A 24,192-nucleotide genomic window follows, 5' to 3' on the forward strand; every position below is an offset into this window, starting at 1 on the left:
TCAAATCACTCCTCTTCCTGGGGACTTTAATACCTATCCATAGCAGAATTTCAATACTGGGACGATTTAGATTGCAACACAGAGTGGCACCTTTATCTTTGCACGACATATAAAAATGTTGATTGCCTCTTTCTGCAATAAGTGTAAAATGCTTATGCGTCACACTCTTTAGTCTGTTTTTGTTTTACTTTAAGCCTTATTAAGAAGAAAGGGAAAAGAAAATCCTAGCAGCCTGTAATTCTCCATTTAATTTACCTTAATATTATCAAAAAATGAACTACAGGAGTATTGATGTATTACCCTTAAACTATTCATCTATCTATGCCCCCCCCCCACAAAGCAAACAACTTTTATTTTTTGTTAATAATATTTGGTGTGAAACTTACCAAATGCTTTTTTTAAATCAAGATTATAATAGATCTGTTAGTTCCCCTATGTGGATGACTTAGAAACATAAAACATTTCTGCCCTTCAGCCCATCCAGTCTGTGCCAAACTATTATTCTGCCCAATCCTAATGACATGCACCCAACCATTAGACCCTTCCATCCATGTGCCTATGTAAATTTTTCTTAAATGCCAAAATGGAGCTCACATTTACCACTTCAGCTGGTAGTTCATTCCACACTCTCACTGCTCTCTTCATTAAGAATTTCCCCCTAATATTCTCCCTAAAAATCTCACCTTTCACTCATAACCTGTCCATGGTGTAATTGGATCCTGGATTTCCTCACTGTCAGACCCCAATCAGTGAGGATTGGTAAGAACATCTCCACAATCTCCATCAGTACTGGAGCACCACAGAGCTGAGTTCTTAGCCCCCTGCTCTACTTGTTTCACACCTATGACTGGGTGGCTTAGTACAATATCAAATTTACTGACAATTCCATGATAGTAGGTTGTACAACAAGCAGTGATAAGTCAGCATACAGGAAAAAGATTGAAAACTTTGCTGAATGGTGTACGAACACAATCTTACACTCAATGTCACCAAAACCAAGGAGTTGATTGTGGAGTTTAGAAGGGTAAAACCAGAGGTGCACAATACAGTGATCATTGGGAGATCAGAATGGAGAGGGTAAGCCAATTTAAATTCCTGGAAGACACTATTTTAGAGGACTTTTGTTGGACCCAACACACTAATTTCATCGTGAAGAAAGCAAATCAGCATGTCTACTTCCTCTAGAGTTTGCAGACATTTGGTATGACATTGAAAACCTTGGCAAACTGCTACAGATTGTGGTGGAAAGTGGACTAAATAGCTACTTCATTGTCTGGTATGGGGGCCCCAATACCTCTGAAAGGAAAGCCCCGCTAAAGCTAGTGGACACATCCCAGTACATCACAGGCAATATTTTCATCACCATCAAGAATTTCTACATGGAACACAGCTGTTAGAGAGCAGCAGCAATCATCAAGGATCCACACTATCCAGGGCATGCTCTATTCTCACTGCTGCCATCAGGAAAGAGATGTAGGTGCCACAGGACTTGTACTTCCAGGTGTATGAATAGTTGCTATCCCTCCACCATCAGACTCCTAAATAATAAAGTCAGAGACTCATTTAAGGACTCTTACCTTGCACATTATTTATTACTGATTTTTTTTTTGGTATTGCACAGTCAGTTTGTTTACATTTCTCTCTTTTGCATAAGAAGCACCTTTCCTTGAGTAAAGTTTTTTGTTTTGCACTATCAAAAAGTAGAAATTCTGCCTGGCCCACAGGAAAAATAATCTCAGGGTTATATGTGATGTCATATATGTACTCTGAGAATAATTGTTGAACTTTAAACGGAACTTCTTGTGACCTTTTCTTCTGTTCAATGACAAATAAAGATGTACAATGCTGACATTGCCCAAGAGACTCGCGTACCATAAATGAATTAAAAATACAGGCAAATAGATCTTAGTTTAATACCAAATCAGTATTACAGGATAGTATAGACTTATCTCCATGATGCACTTCAATGTCCTTGTAAAGTATGGCCTCACATCTTGGAGTACATCCAGCTGACGGGACAGCCTCTGCAGAAGTTTTCAGTGTTATGTGTCAGTGTGACATTTCAATCGCATATTTCCATTAACAATTTTGAAAACTGAAATATGACAGATGTATTTGTGGCACTGAACATTAAATTGACTATTTTCAAAATGAAATCAAATTAGTTGCATGTGGGATCTGGTGCCTCATGCAATGTTAGTTTTATCAATTCATACTGTAGCTTGATATATAGGAAACCAATGCTAGCTGTCAGTTGTCAATTACATAACCAATATTAACATTTGCTCTAAATTTATATTGAAAAATCATCAAGAACAATACTTTCTGATGACAATGTTTATTGTAAGACAGAATTTTTCCATTGAATTTGTTGTATCACAAGTAACTTTCCATTTCAATTTGAGAAACTGGTCACAATTCAACATACAAATATAGAACACAGGTACTTAGGCATCATCTAAAAGTCAGCCAAGTGCTACACAGACCATTCAAGAAATAAAAGTGTACAATAGATTGCAACAGAAAATAGAAGCTAAGGCTCCAGCAATAGATGTCATGGGTCCATTTGTGTAACAGGCTGTTTAAAACCAGACAGATTAGAATTATAAAGTGATTTCAGTGGAATTAGTGATCTTCCCAGCTCCACAGAATTCCATGTGCTGTATTGGAATTGCAATAGAATTGCCTTGACCATTGACATAATGCACTGGCTGACATGATGCTGAATCTGCAGGATGTCCAGCCCTTGTCAACAATAACAAAGATGAGGCTGAGTGTAAGAAATGGCCAGGCCTCAGAGCTATTCCACTGGTTAGGCACTGCCTTGTTTCCGTCCCATGGAAATGGACACATGCTGACTGTCTCTTGCCTGCTCCTATCCTCAAATTCCTACCCCAGCGTTCGAACCCCAACATCTGTGGTTTTTGGGAAAGACACAGACTACATGAATGTCATCAGAGTTTTTTTTAGGAGAAAATGAAAAATATAACTGGGACAAACTCAAAGGAGAGAACACATACTAAACATCCAGCTGAATTTAAAAAAATACACCAGGTCACAGTTTCAGTTGTAGGAGATTGGTACATGTGTTTGTAAACTAAAAGGGCACAAAAATCTCTATCTTCTCAATGCTGTTGAAAGGACAGGTAGCTTCATATGAAGGGTGGAATTTGGTAATCAGCACCAACAAATGTTTTAATGTCACAAAATCAAGCTGAAATATCCACTGATCTTCTGCTATGGGAAATAATGATAAAGAAAAACAAAATGATTCACATTGGGCCTGTATTTGGCCTGACCAGAAGCCACACCTGATATTGTCATCAATGGGATCTCCTTTATGTATTTACCATGTTCTTTCATGACCCTGTCTGTTGCTTTCTCTCCCTTCCTCAAATTCAATTAGTAAAGCAGAGAGTAAAATCACAGGATAAGGTTATTAATTTTGTGTAATCATTATTAAGTTTTTCCATGCTCTCTGGTGATCATTCAAAGAAAAATGCCCTCTATCATTGCCTTGGTGCTACTCTTGCTCCCCAATGCATTAACTTTAAAAAAAGAATTTGATGTAAAGCATGGCATCTACCAGTAATAGACCTAAAGCAGTGAAGCATCATGAATGTCACACTTCAATGTATACGGAATTCACAGCAATTATTCCATTCAACTTATCTCATTTACTAAACCATTTAAACTATTTAAAACAAACATGTAATAATTTATGTCCACAAAGTATTTTGAGCTTTCAACAGTAAATATCCAGTATTAAGGACATATCATCATCTGTCTTTTATGTTCACATTGATTATCATTTGAAAAATAAATTGTAAAAGCAGTGTTCAACATAGTGTAAGAAAAAGCTGGGATATGAACAGCTAATACATTCTTGATTGACAACAACATTTTAAATGGCCAGAAGTTTTGACATTCTCAGAAAGAATTCTCCTTGCTATATTCAAGATTACAATACAATAAGCTGAAATTTACCACAAAACTCACCGAGTTCTTGGTACATCTGTTTGCAAAATAGTATAATTGTCAGTAAATCTAAAAGCAGATGAAAAGCACATCCTTCAAATCATGGAAACAAAAGAAGATTGGAACAGATAAACAAAAATAGTTCATTTGATCCCTCAAGCTGTTCCATCATCCAGTGGCCTCAATTCCATTTGCCATCTTTTGTTCCATATCCTTGATGCTTTTGTTAATGAAAATACACAGATTTCAGATAACACATTGGATCATCTCAATAAAATCTGCAACATTTTCTTTTAGGCTACGTTTCATATCTAAGCAGCATTTAAATTATTTTACTAATCTCTCTGAAGTACTGTAACTCTGGTAGATAAGAATTCAATTTAATGAATTTGTCAAATTGTAGATGAATATCAGGCCACAAATTAAAACATACAACAGAATTATTTTGGCAATTACTCTTGAAGGTGCAAATAACTAAATGATTGGTGCAATTAATAAATTAATTAAAAAAATAAAATATACAAAAAATCAAAAAGTATTACATTATTAAATATTTGCCCAGAAAATTATAAAAACAATTAAGTGTCTGGTACCGATCTCCTCTTGTTCTGAGAAAATGGGAGAACAGATAAATCATAAGATTTTGTTGCCAAATGCAGTTCCAAGTTACAACCGTCATCCCTCACAGAGGGAGTATGTTTTAAAAAGGAGAAAACGCTAGGTTTTGACAGATCGGGTGCCTACTTGAAGATGAACTCGTCAAACTGATACGAAATCTACCCCACAGTTCCCCGACATCATCTGATAACTGAGATTTATATGTCAACAAGCTTAGGCATCAGCCATCAACCATGCATCTTGACTGTAATGCACACAAGATTACAGTGCATTTCTGTCAGAATATTGTCAAAGCAAAAGAAAATGAAGCAAGCAAAGAATGCTGAGAAGGGAGATACCATAGCAACAAGACAATGAATCTAGTATAAGGTTTTATGTGATGGCTATCATTTTCTAATTATAATTTCACTTCTGTCTACCTTAAGGTCTTAATTTCACTGACTCCTTGCAGATTATATGATCTTCATAAATTTCTCAATTTCTCTGCATTTCTAACATCCCATCATACTGCAAAAGCATAAGGCAATTTCCTGCAGCTAATAACCTCCAAGAGGGTTCCTAATTAAATATATGTAACACCATTATGGATAACATCCTACATCTAAAAGGTGTACTAGATATGTGTGATCATTTGTACATACAGTATGATATTAGCATCATGCACAATTACATATCACTCACATACCAAAGGGGGAAATTGTTTTAGGAGAAGAATATTTCTGATGTTTAGCCCAGACAACTACAAGTGCTGTGTTATTAAAGTCAATCACCTTTAGTATTTGACCCTGAAATTAATATTACAGTGAGCTCCAGCCTGAAGCTCATAAAGCTGTCTGGAGGCCACATTTATATAGTTATATTCACTCATTGTTCTAGATGCCCAGTTCAGAGCAAACTGTTGTATTGCACTTGCTTCTTTGTGAGACATATTGTCCAATGCAAATAAAAGAACGATAAAGCAAAAAGCCAGGAAAGTTTCTGTATAATTGGGTGGCTAAACATTGCCATGTTTCAAGGACATGTTTAAGAAGTCCATTAGCAAACTTGAAGCCTATTACTTTACCAGTATGCAATAAATCAAGATTTTATGCCTACTTTCTCTGAATTAAATATGTTTCTCATAAACTTCTATACTTCCTCTATTTTGGACAATATTTATTCATGGACTGCAGCATTGGTGCAGTTGAGTGAACACTTTTTTTCTTTCTTTGTTGGCAGCTGAAACTTCTTGATTCGCAGTCATCTGTTCTTCCCTTTTTTCATCCAAAAGCAAAGGCAAATCATCAGAGGGTTAATGTTAATTGCAGTGAGGAATTTTGACTGTCTTCAGCAGAATAATCGGTTAGATTAAGGCTGCATCTAGGCAGAGTTACAAACGAGCAAAAACCAGATCAATTTGAGAGAGAGTATGATAAAATTCAAAGTCATTAGCTTGACTACAAAGGGAGAAGTTTTGTCATTTTGCTCTTTAAAAACTTCTTCTCATTGCTATTTATACTGTCAGGGATCAGAGCACGTTTCTTCAAAATGCAGCAACAATCTCGCACACACACAAGCACGCCTACAATTGTCAAGTGAGGCTTAACCAAGGATATCCAGATATACAGGAGAAGCCTTTGCCAAAGTTTGGAGAAGACTGTGAATTTCCTTGATGTTCAGCCTCATGTGTGGTTCACGTTGCCAGCAACCAAGCATCAGATCGTACACCTCTTTTGGGCAGGTTCGTGGGCGCTGCAGGACACGGCCTTGTGTGATACATTCGATGACCTGTTGACAGCATCGGAGAACATTAATACATGATGTCACTTTGATTTTGCTGCTGAACTCTTGTATTATCTGCAAGTTATTTTATGTCATTCTTCATCAACACAAATTACAAGGATGGAACAACCAAAATGACTTCCTTTAGTGAAAGTAGCAAGCACTCAACTGACATCAGAGCCTGGTATGATAATATTTCAAAAGTTATACCACATTGCAGGCACAATTTTTAAACCTACATTCACATTCACTTATACAATACCACTTCCTCTTCAAAACAAATCCGTATAAATCATATATTAAATTATATGACTGATTAATTATTAATATATGGAAGATTAATCAGAGAATTTTATTAACACAGTTCTTTAAGTTTACCAAAACATACATTTATTCATTCCTTTATTCCTCTCATTTACAAACAATGCTAAACTGACTTTCTTATAAATCAATTTTCCAAACAAGCTTTTTACAGACTAATCACACATCCCGTATGGCAATCGTTACCCTAACTGTACATAAACACAAGTACATTGCTACTTTACAGAACATATTTTTATAAACACCAGCTACAACATTAAATGTAACACTAGCCAATAATACTGAAATACCTCAGTAGTTTTCAAATATTACAAGACCATTAATCCAACCATCAAATGTTAATTTGATCTCTTGTGAAGTCTCCTCATATTTTGTTGTCGCTCTGTTTTGCATCTTGATTTCCAGTGGCCATTAGACATTTTCCCCTTCCTGCTGTCGATATTCAAGTTAATGTTATTCAAATCACCATTCATCTTCCCTCTCTTTTACTTTCTTCAGACTCTCTTGATGCACCTTGGCCACACTTCAGATGTAACATTGCTCATAGGATCTTCCGCCCTGTTGAACACGGGTACAACCTGCGGAAGGCCATTTCTGAAGCAAAATGGCAATTCCGGAGGAAGCTAGAGACAGAGACAGATGCACACCAGCTATGGTTGGAAGTGAAACCATTACAGCCTACAAAGCAAGGGCGAACACTATAAATGGCTGTGATGCTTCATTACCCAATGCCTGCTTTGAGGAGAAGAACCAAACAGTGCCTATTAGAATTCCTGAAAAGGCTGAGGACCTCTGTGATATCTATCTCTGAGGGCGATGTCAGAACATCATTCAAAAGAGTGAATCCTCGCAAAAGGCATTAGGCCCTGACGGCGTACCTGGTAGAGTGCTAAAACTCTGCGCCAACCAACTAACTGGAGTGTTCATGGACATTTTCAAACTCTCATTGTAGCAGTCAGAGGTTCCCACCAGCTTCAAAAGGGCATCAATCATCCCAGTACCCAAGAAGAGTAGTATGAGCTGCCTCAACGTCTACCACCCAGTAGCACTAACTTCTGCTCTGTTGAAATGCTTCGAGAGGCTGGTCATGGCCAGAATTAACAACTAAAGATCTGGACCCATGCAATTCACCTATCATCACAATTGCTCCACAGAAGATGCAATATCACTGGCTCTCCACTCAACTCTCGATCACCTCTAAAACAACAATTCATATATATATGGCTGCCCTTCATTGACTACAGATCAGCCTTCAATACCATTATTCCCTCAGTGCAGGTCGAGAAGCTACAGTCTCTAGGCCTCTGTATCCCCCTCTGTAACTGGATTCTTGACTTTCTCATCAGAAAACCACAGTCAGTACGAATTGGAAACAACATCTCTTCCTCACTGATCATCAACAAAGGCGAACCCCAAGGATGTGGTGCTTAGCCTATTGCTCAACTCGTTATACACCCACGCTTGTGTGGACAGGCACAATTCCAATGCTATCTACAAATTTGCTGATGACACCATAGTTGTCGGCAGAATCACAAACAGAAATGAGGAAGTGGACAGGAGGGAGATAGATCAGCTCGTTGAATGGTGTAATGACAATAACCTTGCACTCAATGTGTGGACTTCAGAAGGAAGTCTGGGGAACAATAATGGCTCAGTAGTGGAGAGAGTCAAGAACTTCAAATTCCTGGGTGTCAACCAGTGGCGTATCTAAGTGGCACCCCCTTCAAGAAACTGCACTAAAAATGGCCACACACCAACCGTGCCATTGCTGCCCGACATAGTTTCCATTTTAAGTGCCCCTCACCACTACCACACATGCAGGTTGTGGATACAGGTTGCAAAACACCAATCTGTCTTTACCCCTTCCCTCCTCCTGATGACTGGGAGCCCACACTGACCTGCAAAGACAGCAGCCACCCCTATCATGCTCCAAAAATATTTCTAAAGCCACCAGCTTTCATTTCTCAGCAGCTCCCATCCATACAACAATCTTCACAGAAGCCAGCAGTTCAGAAGACAATGTTCAGGCTGCAGGGAGATCAGCGAGGCTGTCTGTGCGCAGCTAGGGTGGGCTGTGATAGCCCCACTAACTTGCCTGGCCTTCGGCACCAGGCTCCTCTGGCCAGCTACTGAACCTGACTGAGTCTGAGGTGCTGCAGCCAGCTGTCTGCACTAACGAGCCTCGGCTTACCAAGCACGGAGTTGTTGACCCTCAAGTTGTGGCACTCTAGGTTGTAGCCACTGGCCGTGAGAAATTTCTTCATAGCAGCCACCGACAGCCTGTGTCACTCCTTACCTCGGTCATAGCTACCGCCTTCATGACCTGCTCGGCCACTGTGCAGCCTTGTGCCGCCTGGCCTCTGCTTCGTCTTCACCGCCATGTCCTGAGGCTCCGCCTTGTCTGTCAATGGTGCCGTGGAGAGCTCTGCGCCCGTCCCTGCCATCTAGTGCCCATGCACTGTTATCGCTATCACTAGGTGCAGCTCCATTCAATGTGGGATGAATGGGCAAAATGGTCATCTTCATCTTTCTACCCATAATCCCCCTCACAGCTGGAACTTTTCTGCCAATGCCAGTGAAATGTAGAGCAATTCCAGCTGTATGGGGGATTATGGGTAAGGAAGATGAAGACGGCCATTTTTCCCATTCATCCCACATTGAGTGAGGTGCCCTGGGGCACTCAAGTGGGCCCTGGCAGTGCAGCACTAGGGTGGAGATTCATTATTGGGCTAGGGACTCTGATACTGGGCTGGTAAGGCAAGGACAGTGGTGCCCCTCTGCAAGTGATGCCTGGTTCTGTGGCCCACCTGCCATACCCTAAACATGCCAATGGTGTCGACAACTCTGAGGATCTGTTCTGGAACCTCCACATTGGTGCTATCACAAAGAAGGCTCGCCAACAGCTTTACATTATGAGATGTCTGAGGAGATTCAGTATGTCACCAAAGACTCCTGTAAACTTCTACAGGTGTACCAATGAGAGCGTTCTGGCTGGTTGCATCACTGCCTGGTGCCTCTCCAGAGAGTTGTTAACTTGGCCTAGATGGCAGGGACGGGCGCAGAGCTCTCCACGGCAGCATTGACAGACAAGGCAGAGCCTCTGGACATGGCGGTGAAGAAGAAGCAGAGGCCAGGCGGCACAAGGCTGCACAGTGGCCGAGCAGGTCAAGAAGGCGGTAGCTATGACCGAGGTAAGTTGTCTTAAAAAAGCAGCCTCTATCCTCAAGGACCCCCATCACCGAGGCCATGCCCTCTTCACTCAGCTATCACTGGGAAAAAGGTACAGGAGCCTAAAGACAAGTAATCAAAGGCACCGGGACAGCTTCTTCCCTGCTGCCATCAGATTCTTGAATAATCAATGAACCAAAGACACTGACGCTGCCGCAAAACACCAAATTTCACGACTTGTTCAAGACAATAAATGTTGATTCTGATTCTGAAATGGTGCTAAAGTACTGTACATTCCCACCTCAATGGAGACAGTTCAAATTTAGTTTGATTCAGCCCATTCAGTATCACTGCAGACGACAAAAGGTCTTGTAACTCTTTCTCAATACTTGTGCAGTGCCATCCACAGCAAGAATATCATATGACCTACTTGAAATGACTTTGCTACAGTACTCTGTACTGAGCAATTTCCCTTCCACCTTATTTGTCAATCCCTGCAGGCACAACTGCCACCTGGCTACCGCATATGTCTGGCTAACTTGATGGAGATTTTGATGAATTAACAGTATAGCTTCATGTGGAAAATACTGCTGATGTGGTATACATAGTGTTCAAAAGGCATATGAAACATCAGATTTGTTAAGATTGAAGCCCATGGAATAAAAGGGACTGTAACTGCATGTATAAAAATTGGCTAAGTAACAGGAAACAAAGTAACAGGGGAAGGCCGTTTTCAGACTGAAGGAGAAACCACTGCTTTTCTTAATATTTAGACTTGTGTGTACAGGGGACAAATTTGCAGATGATGCAAACCTTAAAGATACACTTAACCATGAGGAGGACATCAATAGAATTTAAAGATATACAGATGGGATGGCAGAATGCATTGAAATGTAATGCTGAGAAATGAAGAATGTTACATTTGAATTGGAGGTTGGATCTGAGTCTGAATGGAAAGTGTCTGCCAGTGTATGGTGAGAGGGTGGGGGAATGGATCGTTTTTACAAGCTGGATATTCTTCTTTTGAACTGTGACCATTCAGTATTTCTGATCATCTGTTAAACTGGTTGTCCCCTACTTGCCAAACAGATAATTTCTTATCTGTTTTTGTTGAGGACTGCAAATGTTTTCATTGCTCTCAAAATGATGTTACAGTCCAAATGATACTCTGAACCTATACGGTTCATATTGGACAGTCCTCACCTTCATCTACTTTTTAGTTCACTATATATTACAGTCTCCCATCGCTGTGGTGGCCACGATAGAAAATACAGTCAGTTCGGGATTTGTTTTACTTGCTGAGCTAAGGATAAAAATTGGGCAAGATCCAAACAAACCGTGGAATTGCTATGCTCTAATGTTATGGTGCTTAAACAGGAATGTCTGCAGATGCTATATATAGAGCAATATACAAAGCTGCTGGAGAAACTCAGCAGGTCAGGCAGTGTCCATAGGAAGCACAAGCATATAATCAACATTTCAGGCCTGAGCCCTCCATCAAGGTTTGAGCAAAAAACAGGCTGCACCCTGAACACAAATGTAGAGAAGAAGGGGCAGAGGGAGGAGTACAGGCCAACAGTCAAGAGTTCATAGGTGGATATGGGTGGGCGGGCAAAAGAGCAAAAAGCTGAGAAGTGATGGGGGGGTACCTCTAAATGGAGAGGGAATGGAGAAAAGAGACAGAGGGATAGGGAAAGATAGAGAGACAGGGGCAGGGCCTAACCGAAACTGCAGAAGTCGATGTTAATGCCATCTGGTTGACGAGTGCCCAGACAAAATATTAGGTGTTATTCCTGCAATTTGCAGGTGGCCTCATTTGGCAGCATGTGGGGCTCCTTGGTGGATTTGTAGCTTATTTCCCCGCCGCCTCCGAAAAAGAAAAAGGCTTCGGTAACATTACGAAGGAAAGAAGGGAGGCAACAAAGTGCCAATATGTGGCTAATCCCTGGACCTCGCAGAGAGTTGTGTCTGTACGACTGTCAGGATGATTTGTGGCTGATTTACCTGTTCGAAGAATGCCGGAGGGAAGTATGGTGGCTCAGCAGATGGAGGAGATCCATGGCAGGTAAGGCACCTCTCCTCCCCCCAGGTGAGTTCTCGAACAGCAGCTTGTGCACACACCCCCCCAACCCCCACCATGGTTACCCTAACACCCCTGATTAGATCCTTTGTGATTGTAGTATTGCTAACATTCACCTCTAGGCCAATCTTCATTCAGATCTTGATATACCTTCTGTAGAACTATATCTTTTTCTGTTTCAGCTGCAAGCTGCTTGGATTTCATGTCAGATAATGGGAAGAGATTCAGTGATCAGGTTCATATGGAGATTCACATTTGTCTCTGTTGAACTCTTATTGTACGCTTCACTCTGCATCGTTGCCCTGGACAGCGCATCAGCCAGCACAATAAGATTCCCTGATGTGTACACCAAATTCAAGGTCATAACATTGTGGCTTTATCATTAGTCTTTAGATTCACAGTGACATCTCACTGAGTTCTTTTTCTTCATTATGGCTATTTAATGGCTTGTGTTCTGTCTCTGCTACAAATGTTGTTAGACCATACACAGCTGTGGAATTTCTCGAGTCCATAGACTAGACCCAGACAATCTTTCTCGACCTGTGCATATTGATAATCAGATGTAGTCATTGTCCTTGATACATAGGCAACTGGCCTCCAATCTTCTCCCACAGTCTGCAGTAGTACGACACCTATTCCGTCTTTTGAAGTGTCCGTAGATATTTTCCTCCTGAATGGGTCAAAGAACGTCAAAGGCATCGGTTCTGTAGTTAGAATGGTCTTCAGTCATCCCCATTCATCCTCATGGTTGTCTGTCCACTTGAATTCACATTTGTCATGTAACAACTCCCTCAGGTACATTGGTTTGGAAGACAAGTTTGGTAGGAATTTACCAATGAAATTGATCATTCCCAGCACTCTCAATATCCCCTTTTTGGCTCTGGGTCTGGGCATCTCTAGAATTACTTTCACTTTGCTCTTGTCTGGCTCCACACCTGCCTCCGAGAGCTTATCTCCCAGAAAGGTGATTTCCTTCACACCAAACTAATGTTTTGCTCTGTTTAGCTTTAATCCATACTTCTGGATGCGTTGTAATGCTTTGATGAGCCTTTCATTGTGTTGCTCCTGTGTGGATCCCCATAGGATCATCTCATCCATGTGCATATGTACCCTATTTATGCCTTCTATGAAGTGCACCGTTGTCCAGTGGAACACTTCAGGAGATGAGGAAATTCAAAAAGGCTTCAAAAACAGGAGTATTGGCCAAATGGTGTATTGAATTTACAGTATTTTGTGCTATCTTCATGCAGTTTTATTTGCCAGAAGCCCTGGGTTGTGTCTAATTTGATGAAAACTTCACTCCGGCTATCTCACTTGTAATCTCTTCTTTGGTTGGAATCTGATAATGTTCCCTCTTTATATTGGCATTCTAGTCTTTTGGGTCCATGCACATGTGTAGGTCACCGTTCTTTTTGACACACACCTTTGAATTCACCCATTCTGTGGGATCCTCCACTTTCTTTATGACCCCTAGTGATGTCATTTGGGCAAATTTCTACTTGAACTTGTCTTTTAGTGGTGCTGGACCCATCTTGGGGCATGTACTACTGACTCTGTGTTCTCCTTTAATTGTATCCTGTAGGTGAATGGTAGAACTCAAAACCCCTTGAAATTGTTTGGAAATTGATCCAGTATTTCCTCTATGCCATTCTGTGTATTGGTGCTGTTAATGTTGTACACCCTCTTGACTAGGCCTAAGTTTTCACATGCTTTGTCACCAAGAAGTGAGTCGTGTTCATCTGGGACTACTGCACCTTGAGTCTACATGTGCCTTTTGTAGGTTTAGAACTGAACAGAATTTGGATGATGTGTTCCTTTATCTCCATTGCCCTGATGTTACACTTACAGATCAATTGGCCTTTGCCCCTGTATTCAGTTTGAAATGTATATCTGCTCCATTTGCATGCAATGATATTGTCCACTTGTCACAAACCAACAGAATTTTCTTGCGCTACCATGAAAACAAAGAATGCATCACTGAGGGCAATTTCTTCTATAGTGTGCACACTTTCACTTCTGTTTTGTTTCCCTTTGGAAAAACATTGATTTACATAGTGATTTTTCCATAGGCTGGGCATTGTTTTGGTGCATGTTGGTTGCCACGTTGTTTACAATTTCCTATGTCTCGTTTTCTCCTTATGTGTGCCCCCAGACACTGTGGCTCAGGCTGTGCCTTCATTTTCACCCTCACCAAACTTTTTGCGTGCAACAGAGCTATTTTACTGGCATGGCATTTCTTCACAGCCCCAACTATGGTAAGTTCAATCTCTTGTAGCAACCTCTCTCACTTTCTTGTCAATAATTCCAAACACAATTTGATCATAACTCTTACAGAAATTCAAAATTGCATGTTATTGCTTTCGATTTCAAGTCTGTTAAAAAAGTATCAAAGCTCTCTGCCTGCAGCTGTGTGCATGAGGAAAAAATTGACCTCTCCAAAATTTTATTTTTATTTGGTGATCAGTGTCCTTCAAACATCTCAATAACTTGGTCTAACTTGCCATGATCATCTGTCTCTGCAAAAACAGATGTTGTGTTGAAAGCTTCTAATGCTTGAGGTCCTGCCAGGGTAAGGCGCAGTGCACACTTCAATGCATCTGGTTTGCTATCGAATCCAATGGCTTGCAGATACAGCATGAATCGTTGTTTGAACAACTACCACTCATGGTCAACATTCCCAGTCCAATTCAGAGCATCAGGCTGCTTCACCCTTTTCATGTCTCCTGCTGATACCCACTGATACCCACTTCTGGTACCATGTAATATTTCTTCTATTGTGATGAAGAAACCTGGATTATTTTGTATCTATTGTATTTTTATTTTATGAACAACTCATAATCTCCACATAACTATATAACAATTTACAGTACGGAAACAAGCCATATCGGCCTTTCTAGTCCACACTGATTAACTTGAAACTTCACTAGTTCCACCTACCCACTCCCTTGCCCATAACCCCCCGACCCCCTCACATCCATGTACTCATCTAACCTCCTCTTAAATGACAGAATGAACCCTGCCAAAACTACCTCTTCCGGAAGATCATTCCACTCATCCTCTTATAGTACTCCTAAAGTTTTTCCCCTAATCCTTAAATTATGACCCCTTGTTCCAATTTCCCCTACCCTCAGGGGAAAGAGCCTATTCACATCTACTCTAGCTATTCCCTTTATCACTTTAAATACCTCTTCAAATCCCCTCTCAATCTTCTACACTCCAATGAATAAAGTCCCAGACTACTCACTCTTTCTCCGTATTCAAGATACTGCAATCCAGGCAACATTTTCATAAACCTTCTTTGCACCCTCTCTACCTTATTTATATCCTTCCTATAAATTGGAGACCAGATCCGCACACAATATTCCAAACTTGACCTCACCAATGTCTTAAACAGTCTCAACATCACCCCCAGCTCCTATATTCTATGCTATGATTTATAAACACCAGCATATCAAAAGCCTTCTTCACCACCCTATCTACATGGTAATCCACCTTCAAGGAATGCTGAACCATTATTCCAAGATCCCTCTGTTCCTCTACATTCCTCATTGCCCTCCCCTTCACTGCATACATCCTATTTTGGTTATTTCTCACAAAATGAAGAACCTCACACTTATCAACACTAGACTCCATCTGCTATCTATCAGCCCACTTTTCCAAACAGTCCAAATCCTTCTGTAGTCCATGAAAACCTTCTTCACTTTCCAAAACTCCCCCTATTTTTGTATCAAACGCATATTTACTCACCAAAATAACCACCCAAATCATTAATATAATGGTGAACAACAAAGGACCCAACACCGATCCCTGAGGCACACCGCTTGTCACCGGCCTCCATCCTGACAGACAGTTGTCCACCGTGACTCTCTGGTACCTATCTTCCAGCCACCGTTGAACCCATCTGACCATCTCTATATTAATCCCTAGAGACTGAACCATCCTCATTAACCTTTCATGAGGAACCTTATCGAAAGCCTTATTAAAATCCAAATAGACCACATCAATTGCTCTACCTTCATCAATCTTTCTGGTCACCTCTTCAAAAAATTCAAAAAGATTTGTCAAACATGACTTTCCCCTCACAAACCCATGTTGGGTGTCCCTGATCAATCCTTGCCTTTCCAGATATTTATATATATTATCCCTAAGAATTCCTTCCATTAGTTTCCCCACCACCGATGTCAAACTTACTGGCTGATAATTGCTTGGCCTATATCTTGCGCCCTTTTTAAACAACAGAACCATGTTTGCAACCCGCCAATCCTGTGGCACCACACTCTCCTCCAGTGACCATTTAAAAATCACTTTCAGAGTCTCCGCTATATCCTCCCTGACCTCCCTTAAGGTCCTGGGAAAAATCCCATGAGGACCAGGAGACTTATCTATCTTTATATACCCCAGAAGTTCTAAAATCCCTTCTTTACTATACCTATCTTTTCCATAACTAACCATTTTGCCTCACATCCTACACAATTCAATATCTCTTTCCCTTGTGAACACCAAAGAGAAGAATTTATTCAATATCTCCCCCATCTCATATGCTTCCTCAGATATTCCTCTGCTCTGATTTTCCAGTGGACCTATTCTATCCTTAACTTTTCTTTTGCTATTCACGTTTGTAAAAACCATTCAGATTTGCTTTCACCCTATTTGCTATAGCCCCCTCGTACCTTCTTTTTGCCTTTCTAATTTCCCTCATAAGGTTCTTTCTACAATCTATGTATCGTTCAAACATCTCATCAATCTTTTGCTTCTTGTATTTAACGTAGGCCTCTCTCTTATCCCAAACCAACTTCCTAATCTCTGTAGAAGACCATGGCTCCATTGAAAATTTGGCCTTGCCTTTTGTCCTGACAGAAACATAAAGATTCTGAATTCTCAAAATCTCACCTTTAAATGCTCTCCAATTCTCCTCTACGTCCTTCCAAGAAAAAAAGATCAGCCCAAACTACTCCCTGCAAGTCCCTTCTCATTTCTTTGAATCTGGGTTTCCCCACTCAAAGATCTTCATCTTCGGACCAGACCTAACCTTTTCCATAATTACGCTGATCCAAAGTTCTCCCCAACGCACAACTCTGTCACCTGCCCTATTTCATTCCCCAACAGTAGATCTCACTCTGCCCCCTCTCTAGTGGGCACCTCAACATATTGATGCAAAAACCAATCCTGCACACATTTTAGAAACTTTAATCCATCCAGCCCACTCATTGACTGTGTCTCCCAATCTATGTTAAAAAAGTTAAAATCCCCAACTAACACAACCCTGTGTTTACTGCCCATCTCAGCTATTTCCCTACACATTTGGCTCTTCTAGTTCTATCGCCCCATTTGGTGGTCTATAATACACCTTTATAACAGTAACCTCACCTCTTTTCTTTTTAAATTCCACCCAAACCGCCTCCCTTGATGAGCCCTCCAATCTATCCCTCCTCAGTACCGCTGTAATATCCTCCTTGACAAGTAATGCCACACCCCCTCCCCTTACCCTTTCAATTCTATCACACCTAAAGCAGCGAAATCCCAGAATATTTAACTACCATTCACAGCCCTCATTCAACCACGTCTCACTAATTGCCACCACATCATACTGCCAAGTGTCTATCCAGACCTTCAGCTCATCCACCTTCCTTACAACACTCCTTGCATTGAAGTAAATACATCTCAGAGACTTCCCACATCTTACCTTCTACCTATCCCCCTCTCTGCCATCCACACTATTATTTGTCACCATCCTCCCTTCCCTATCATAGCATCTCGTGGGACATATCCATTTCATGCATCTAACCTGGGATGGGACATTCCATATCTGACACCCTTTAGTGGTCAGGAGAATCACCAACTCCCAATCACCACAGACAGTTATTCCATCAGAGATGAGATGTCACTTATTCATAGGGAGGGTGGTAAATCTTTGGAATTCTCTCTCCTGGAGAGTTGTGGAGGTTCAGTTGCTCAGTACAATCAAGGCAGAAATCAAAGGATTTTTAAAAATTAGGAGGGATGCGGGATTATTCCTACTTCTATTTCTTCTGTACATGTTGTAATTAAAATAAAACGATTACATTGCTGGTTATGTTCACTAATGCTTAAAGGGCAATATTGCAAGTAGACTCAAGTCTCGAAGTAAAAATTCTTGGTATTACCTATAAAATACTGGACGTCCCACTATTTTCAGTTACTAAATTTTATTTATTTTTTAAAATTTAGACTTAAATTTAGACATTACTAGAAGCAAGAAAATCCACAATGCTGCAGGAGAGTAAACAGAAACACTATTCTAGAAACTGCTGTGTCACATTGGAAAGTTAAATGACTATTTTTTAACTGTAGTTTTATACAAACCTCATTATTTGACAGCTGATACCAGGGTTGTTTTCCATAGGTAAAGATCTCCCATAACACTACACCCAAACTCCAGACATCACTCTCAGTGGTGAATTTCCTGTACATAATGCTTTCAGGAGGCATCCAACGAATCGGCAGCATTGTGTGGCCACCGACCTGAAAAGGAATAAAATGAAGCATCAACATCCGTGAATGAATGAACAATATGGAAATCATTGTATCCACAACTGAAGTTTGGAAATATGGCAGTACTCACTTCGAACTGAACTACAACTGAAATTAGTACAATATCAGGAAATTCTTGTTATATGAACTATAGTTTTTTTAAATTAAAAATGGACCTACTTTGATGTACATCACCTCAACACAAGAACACAAAAAAAATGCGAATACCCCTCTAACCCTCACTTACATTCAACATAATCAGGGCTGCCCCTGGCTGAGCTTCTCTTCTCTGCTATTTTCCTAAAGCCCTAATTTCCTTGATGATAAGCACCTGATGGATAAATGGGTTTTCTGACCTTTCTCAAATTTATAAATCTCAGTCCTGACATAAGAAATAGGAGCAGGAATGGAGATCTGGCCTGTCAAGCATACTCTGTCATTTAATAAGATCAGGGTTGATCTATCCATAGACACAATTCCATATCTCTTCATAACTCTTAAATTCCTACTCTGCAAAAATGTATCTACTGTAACTGTGAAATAAATATATTAAATGAGACAAACTCTACTGCTTCTCTACTGTAGAGAATTCTACAGATTCATTACTCTCTGGGTAAAGTAGTTCCTCCTCATCTCAATTCTAAATCTACTCCCCTGAATCTTGAGACTGTCCTCTTGTTCTTGTCTCAACTACTAGTAGAAACAATTTTCCTACCTCTATCATATCTATTCCTTTTATATTTTTATATGTTTCTATAATATCTCCAGTCGATCTTCTGAATTCCAGAGAATATAGTCCCAGTTGACTCAATATCTCCTTATCGGCTAACCACCTCATCTCCAGAATCAACTGGTGAACCTCCTCTAAACCCTCCAAAGCCATTGTTTCATTTCTGACATTCATTTTTAACAGTTTTAATTAAAATATTACTTCTATGAAGTTTAGACATTGATATTATTGAAGATTTGGCAAAAACACAACTGCATAAGGCCCTGCTCATGGTTGGAAATATTAAGCTCTCAAAACCAGAACAAAGCAATAGGTTCAAATTCACAAAGTCGAAAAAAATCACTGAAATTTATCATTTATAGCAAAATTGGCATAGACAGACTGACCATTTTTTATCTGGTTATATGAAATACTTAAAAAATATGAATTTGCCAACATTTCTCCTAATGACTAAACCAAATACATTTATTATTGCAATGAGTCTGGAACAAATATGACACTGGCCATGACAACCTTGGATTAGTATCAGAGCATTGCCCTGCATATACTGATCCTCCTTTGTAATAAGAGTAGACGGGTTTCAGTAATAGCATTTTATTGGAAGCAGAACATGCAAAATCTGGAGAAGAGAGCAATCCTTCAGCTGTTAGAAAGCTAAAGAATATTTATTAAGCATTTATGGCAGTGTAGATACATAATGCAGATATTAGTTTTTCATAGTTTTCCATGCTTCCCTCTTTCATATTTCTCAGTTGCTCTTATGTATTCATGTTTGGTGCCGAATGGGGAAGTAGGGAAGTTCTTTTCCCATTTGATAAATTAACAGAACTGGAATTTCAACTGAGGTTCTTATTAGGTACTTAATGCATTGTTTGAAGTGATTCGAATTTAGAACATTCAATTCCATCAGTGATTAAATTTAGAAACAACACAACAGCAATGTGATTTAAGTCAGAATTTAAACCTTCTCAAGAGAATTTCATTATTAGTTCAAAACACAAGGAAGTTATTTGTGGTACAATTATAATGTTCAACTGTCCACATAAATGTGTGTTAAATAGATTGTAGTTAAGTGAATGCCAGAACATCTCTATGAAATGTGATTAAAAATATATATAAATCAAAATCCATGTTGTGAACTTGCACCCTCAAAAATGCTGTATGCTCCTTACATATCATCTTAAAATTAAATGGCGACAGACAATTTTGCTCAGCCTTATATTCATCAAATATTTGTTCCATCAGAAATGACCACAGGAGAAATTTCATAAATTAAATCTTAACCAAAAGAATAAAAAGTTGGGTGGTTCTGTTAATGTAGTGATTAGCACCACACTCTTACGGTGCCACCAACCCGGGTTTAAAAACTTTAAATTTTAAAAGTTTCAAACATTGTCTTTAATAATGCCTTTCTTCTGTTGTCTCTTATACTGCATCAAACAAGTGTTACTGAAAAATAGTGTGACCATGGCCTGGCTGTCAGTGAGCTGTTGATCATCAGTAGTGGTGACTCCAGACAGAGAATGACCTCAAGCAACTTTGGGCAATCGGCTTGGCTTTAGGCTATCCCTGATCTGGTTGGTTAACCGGCCAATGCTGAGAAGGACATTGACATAATGGTGATGGTGGGAGAGTGAATATGCCATCCTGAGAATGGTCAGCCATTTTCAAAGCAACAATCTGAGCTTTCACTGCAACACTTTAATATAGCCATTGAACATTAGAGCACTGAAAACAGAGCCTTCAGCCAGTCTAATCTGTGACGAACTATTGTCCTGCCTTGTCCCACTGAACTCCCCACCTAGTACATACCCCTCCTATCTATGTTCAAATATTATGTTGTTTTTTGACTTTTATGATGTTGAGTAACTGCTGCTGCTTTGGAATGTGAGACATCTGCTATTAAATGTTGCATTTGGTTCTGTACCAGAAGGTCAGTGCACCAATCTCTACCAAGTTGGTGCCAGTTTCCTCTTTGCTCTTGTGACACAAAGTGAGCTTTCTGTCAAAAATAGCAATGGACAATATATGAACAATTTGGAATGAAGACCAGCAAACATTTTTTCTATCATCTGACATCTTCATTCCATAATCAAGTCATCTGAAGTAGAACTACTTGTCCAATCATTACTCTTGTAACATCACTGATTTACTCCAGTTTACACACGATTAAAGAATACACTTACTCGTTTCCTTTGGCACAAAAATATGGAGTCAACTTTCTTTATTCTTTTCAGACACCACACAGCATTCTTAAACTCTCCAAACACCACTGAGTCAAACACCTCTGACCTTCTCACAGGGTCAGTGCTATACGGGTGATCCTGACACTCTCACTCTCCTCCTCCTATGTTTGAGATTCATCACCTATATGCTGACTGCTTAACAAACCCATGCATGCATGCTATTACTACCGTGCTTTGCTTCAATTATGACATCCGCAGCAACTGGCACCACTCCCGATGAAGGTAAGTACACGACAGCAGCCCCTGAGCCACGCAAGGAGGCAACTGAATGGAACTGTCCTACTATGTAATGGCCATTTTGTCCCAACCTCGTACGATATTGCAAAGCAGGTGGTGTACAGTCTGAATGGCAGGGGTGCGACTGGTCCTTTGACTCCGATACAGAACATGGACCATCGATATACGCCGGCTGCAACCTGTCAATGGAAACAGTGTCAGCTTTTCCATTCCTGTCAATCACAATAGTCTTCCGGTGGCATCGTAAGATCTGAAAAGGACCATCATAAGTGGCCTGAAGTGGTTTTCAAACAGCATCATGCCAGAGGAACGCATGAGTGCAGCATTGTAAATCATTCGGCACATACACTGCAGTGACACCTGCCGCATAGGAGTAGGTTGCATTAATCTCATGCTTTCCTGAAGACAATCAACATAACAAGCTGGATCATAGAGCTTTGCCCCTGAACTCGGATTCACAAACTTGCCTGTCAAGGTCAGTGTAGTGACATATACTAGCTCTGCCACTGAACAGCCAAGATCCTCCTTTACAGCAGTATGCACACCAAGGAGAACCATGGGCAAATGTTCGCTCCAAATACATGCATCACCACCCACTGTCAATGCTGCCTTTGATTGCGGATGGAAATGCTCAAGAAGGCCATTGGCCTACGGGTGGTAAGGCATAGTGCAAATACAGGTCATGTCCAAAAGATCAGTGAGAGCTCAGAACAAAAGCAAATCGAACTGAGATCCTCAGTTCGTCGTAATAGTGCTGAGAGCACTGAAAGATGGAATCTAACAATCCACGAAAGCCCAAGAGACCGTCTCCACAGAGATATCAGTGACAGGAATGGTCTCCTGTCACCTGGTCGTCCGGTCCTCCCGTGAGAAGTAAAATATATTCCCAGGATAGTAGAAGTGGGCCTGCATAGCTAAGGTACATGTGCTGGAAACAGGGATTGGATTTTGTGTGTTTGGAGACTTTAGAGTGTTGACGTGGCAAGAAGGTCCTTGTCCTTAAACCAACATCCTGTTTAATGTGAGACCAGGTAAAACATTAAATAATCAATTTGATTGATGTTCTTCTACCAAGATGAGATAGATTATGAAACCACTCAAAAATTTCCTGCCTCATTGCCACCAGCACAAAAGGCCAAGTCTTCCTGTGAAAAAGTTGCAGCCAATTTTTCACCTGATTCAACTAGGGTCACATCTTGAAGATGAAGAGGAGAGTTGATCCAGTGATACTGGATAAGATCGGGATGCTGTGCAAGAGCCATGGCAGTGAAATTGATGGCAGTAATCGTATGCAAGGTGTCAATACCGCTTTTCCTCGATGTGTCGTATATCCAATGAAAATTGTAAGATGCAGTCCAAGTACCCATTTTTTTGTGACAAGTAGAAATTTGTGCTTGTACTTGCGGTTTGCATAAGAGGCTGGTGGTCTGTATAAATGGTGAAAGGTTGACCTTCCAATAAAAAGCGGAAAAGTTTCACTGTGAGATTGATGGCTATGAGTTCTTGTCCAAACGTAATATGCTTTGCCTGAGCCAGTGACAGCTTACTGAAAAAATGCCAAAGGTTCCAATTGGACTCATTGTTCTAACACTGCTCCCACAGCACTCACAGACATATCTGTGGTAAGAGAGAGCAAGGTGTTAGACTTTTGATGTACAAGAATAGTAGTATTCACAAATCCATTCTTCATATCGTTGAAAGCACAAATGGATTAATCTCTCAAAATTAATGATCTTTTAGAAACAGACTTTTCAGATTCTTTAAGTTGTTCAGTAAGGAGTAGTAGAAATGCCATTCGGCAGAATATAGTGATAGAAATTCATCATCCCTAAAAAAAGTCACATCTGGCCAAACATAATGGGTGTCGGAAATTGTTGAATTTTTCGCACTTTCGATTCATCAGGCAAAATACCCAGGTTGTGTAACTCTATGTCCTAAAAATATAAGATCAGCAGTGCCAAAAACGCATTTACTGGGGTTGATCACAATGCCAAACTCATCAAGCCTCTGAAACAATGAGATAAGGTTGTGCTCCTCTGTGCCCACACTAGCGACCAGAATATCATCGATGTAAGCAATCACAAAATACATGGCCCATAAACCGCTGAAATGTCTGAGCTGCATTCTGCAGACTGAATGGCGGTCACTGGAATCTGAAAGTAAGCACGAACTAGATCTATTTTCACAAATACATGCTTGCCGTGGAGGTTAGCTGAGAAGTCTTATAAATTGAGAATGTTATGTCAGTAAGGCATGGTGGAATTGTTCAGGGCATGATAATCACAACAATTCGCCATTCCTCAGGAGATATTTTTGGAACCATGTGCAACGGTGACACCCAGGAGCTGTGTGATCTGCGGACTCTGCCCAAATCTTGCATGTGGTTGAATTCAGTCTGGGGCAATCTACAAGCCCACGCTGCAACTGGAGAATCTGAGCCTTTATGTGGCAGGTTACTGCATGTTTAATATCTGTATAGCGATATGATGCGGTCACTAGGTGAGCGAGGTTGAGGGCTCATCAGGCGGCTGACGACACTGGAG

General features: G+C 40.4%; 1 protein-coding gene across 1 annotated transcript in view; it reads right to left on the minus strand.

Moving 5' to 3' along the window:
* Positions 1-4,514: 4,514 nt before the first annotated feature.
* Positions 4,515-24,192, minus strand: part of ntrk2a (neurotrophic tyrosine kinase, receptor, type 2a) — a 298,501-nt gene continuing 278,823 nt past the window's right edge. The window contains exons 16-17 of the mRNA XM_069929911.1: positions 18,269-18,427; positions 4,515-6,363 (exon numbers count right to left, since the gene is read on the minus strand). Of these exons, the coding sequence (XP_069786012.1) occupies positions 6,178-6,363; positions 18,269-18,427 (345 nt within the window). The 3' untranslated portion in view covers positions 4,515-6,177. The remainder of the gene's footprint in view (positions 6,364-18,268; positions 18,428-24,192) is intronic.

Source organism: Narcine bancroftii, chromosome 1, assembly GCF_036971445.1.
Source record: "Narcine bancroftii isolate sNarBan1 chromosome 1, sNarBan1.hap1, whole genome shotgun sequence".
NCBI lineage: Eukaryota > Metazoa > Chordata > Chondrichthyes > Torpediniformes > Narcinidae > Narcine > Narcine bancroftii.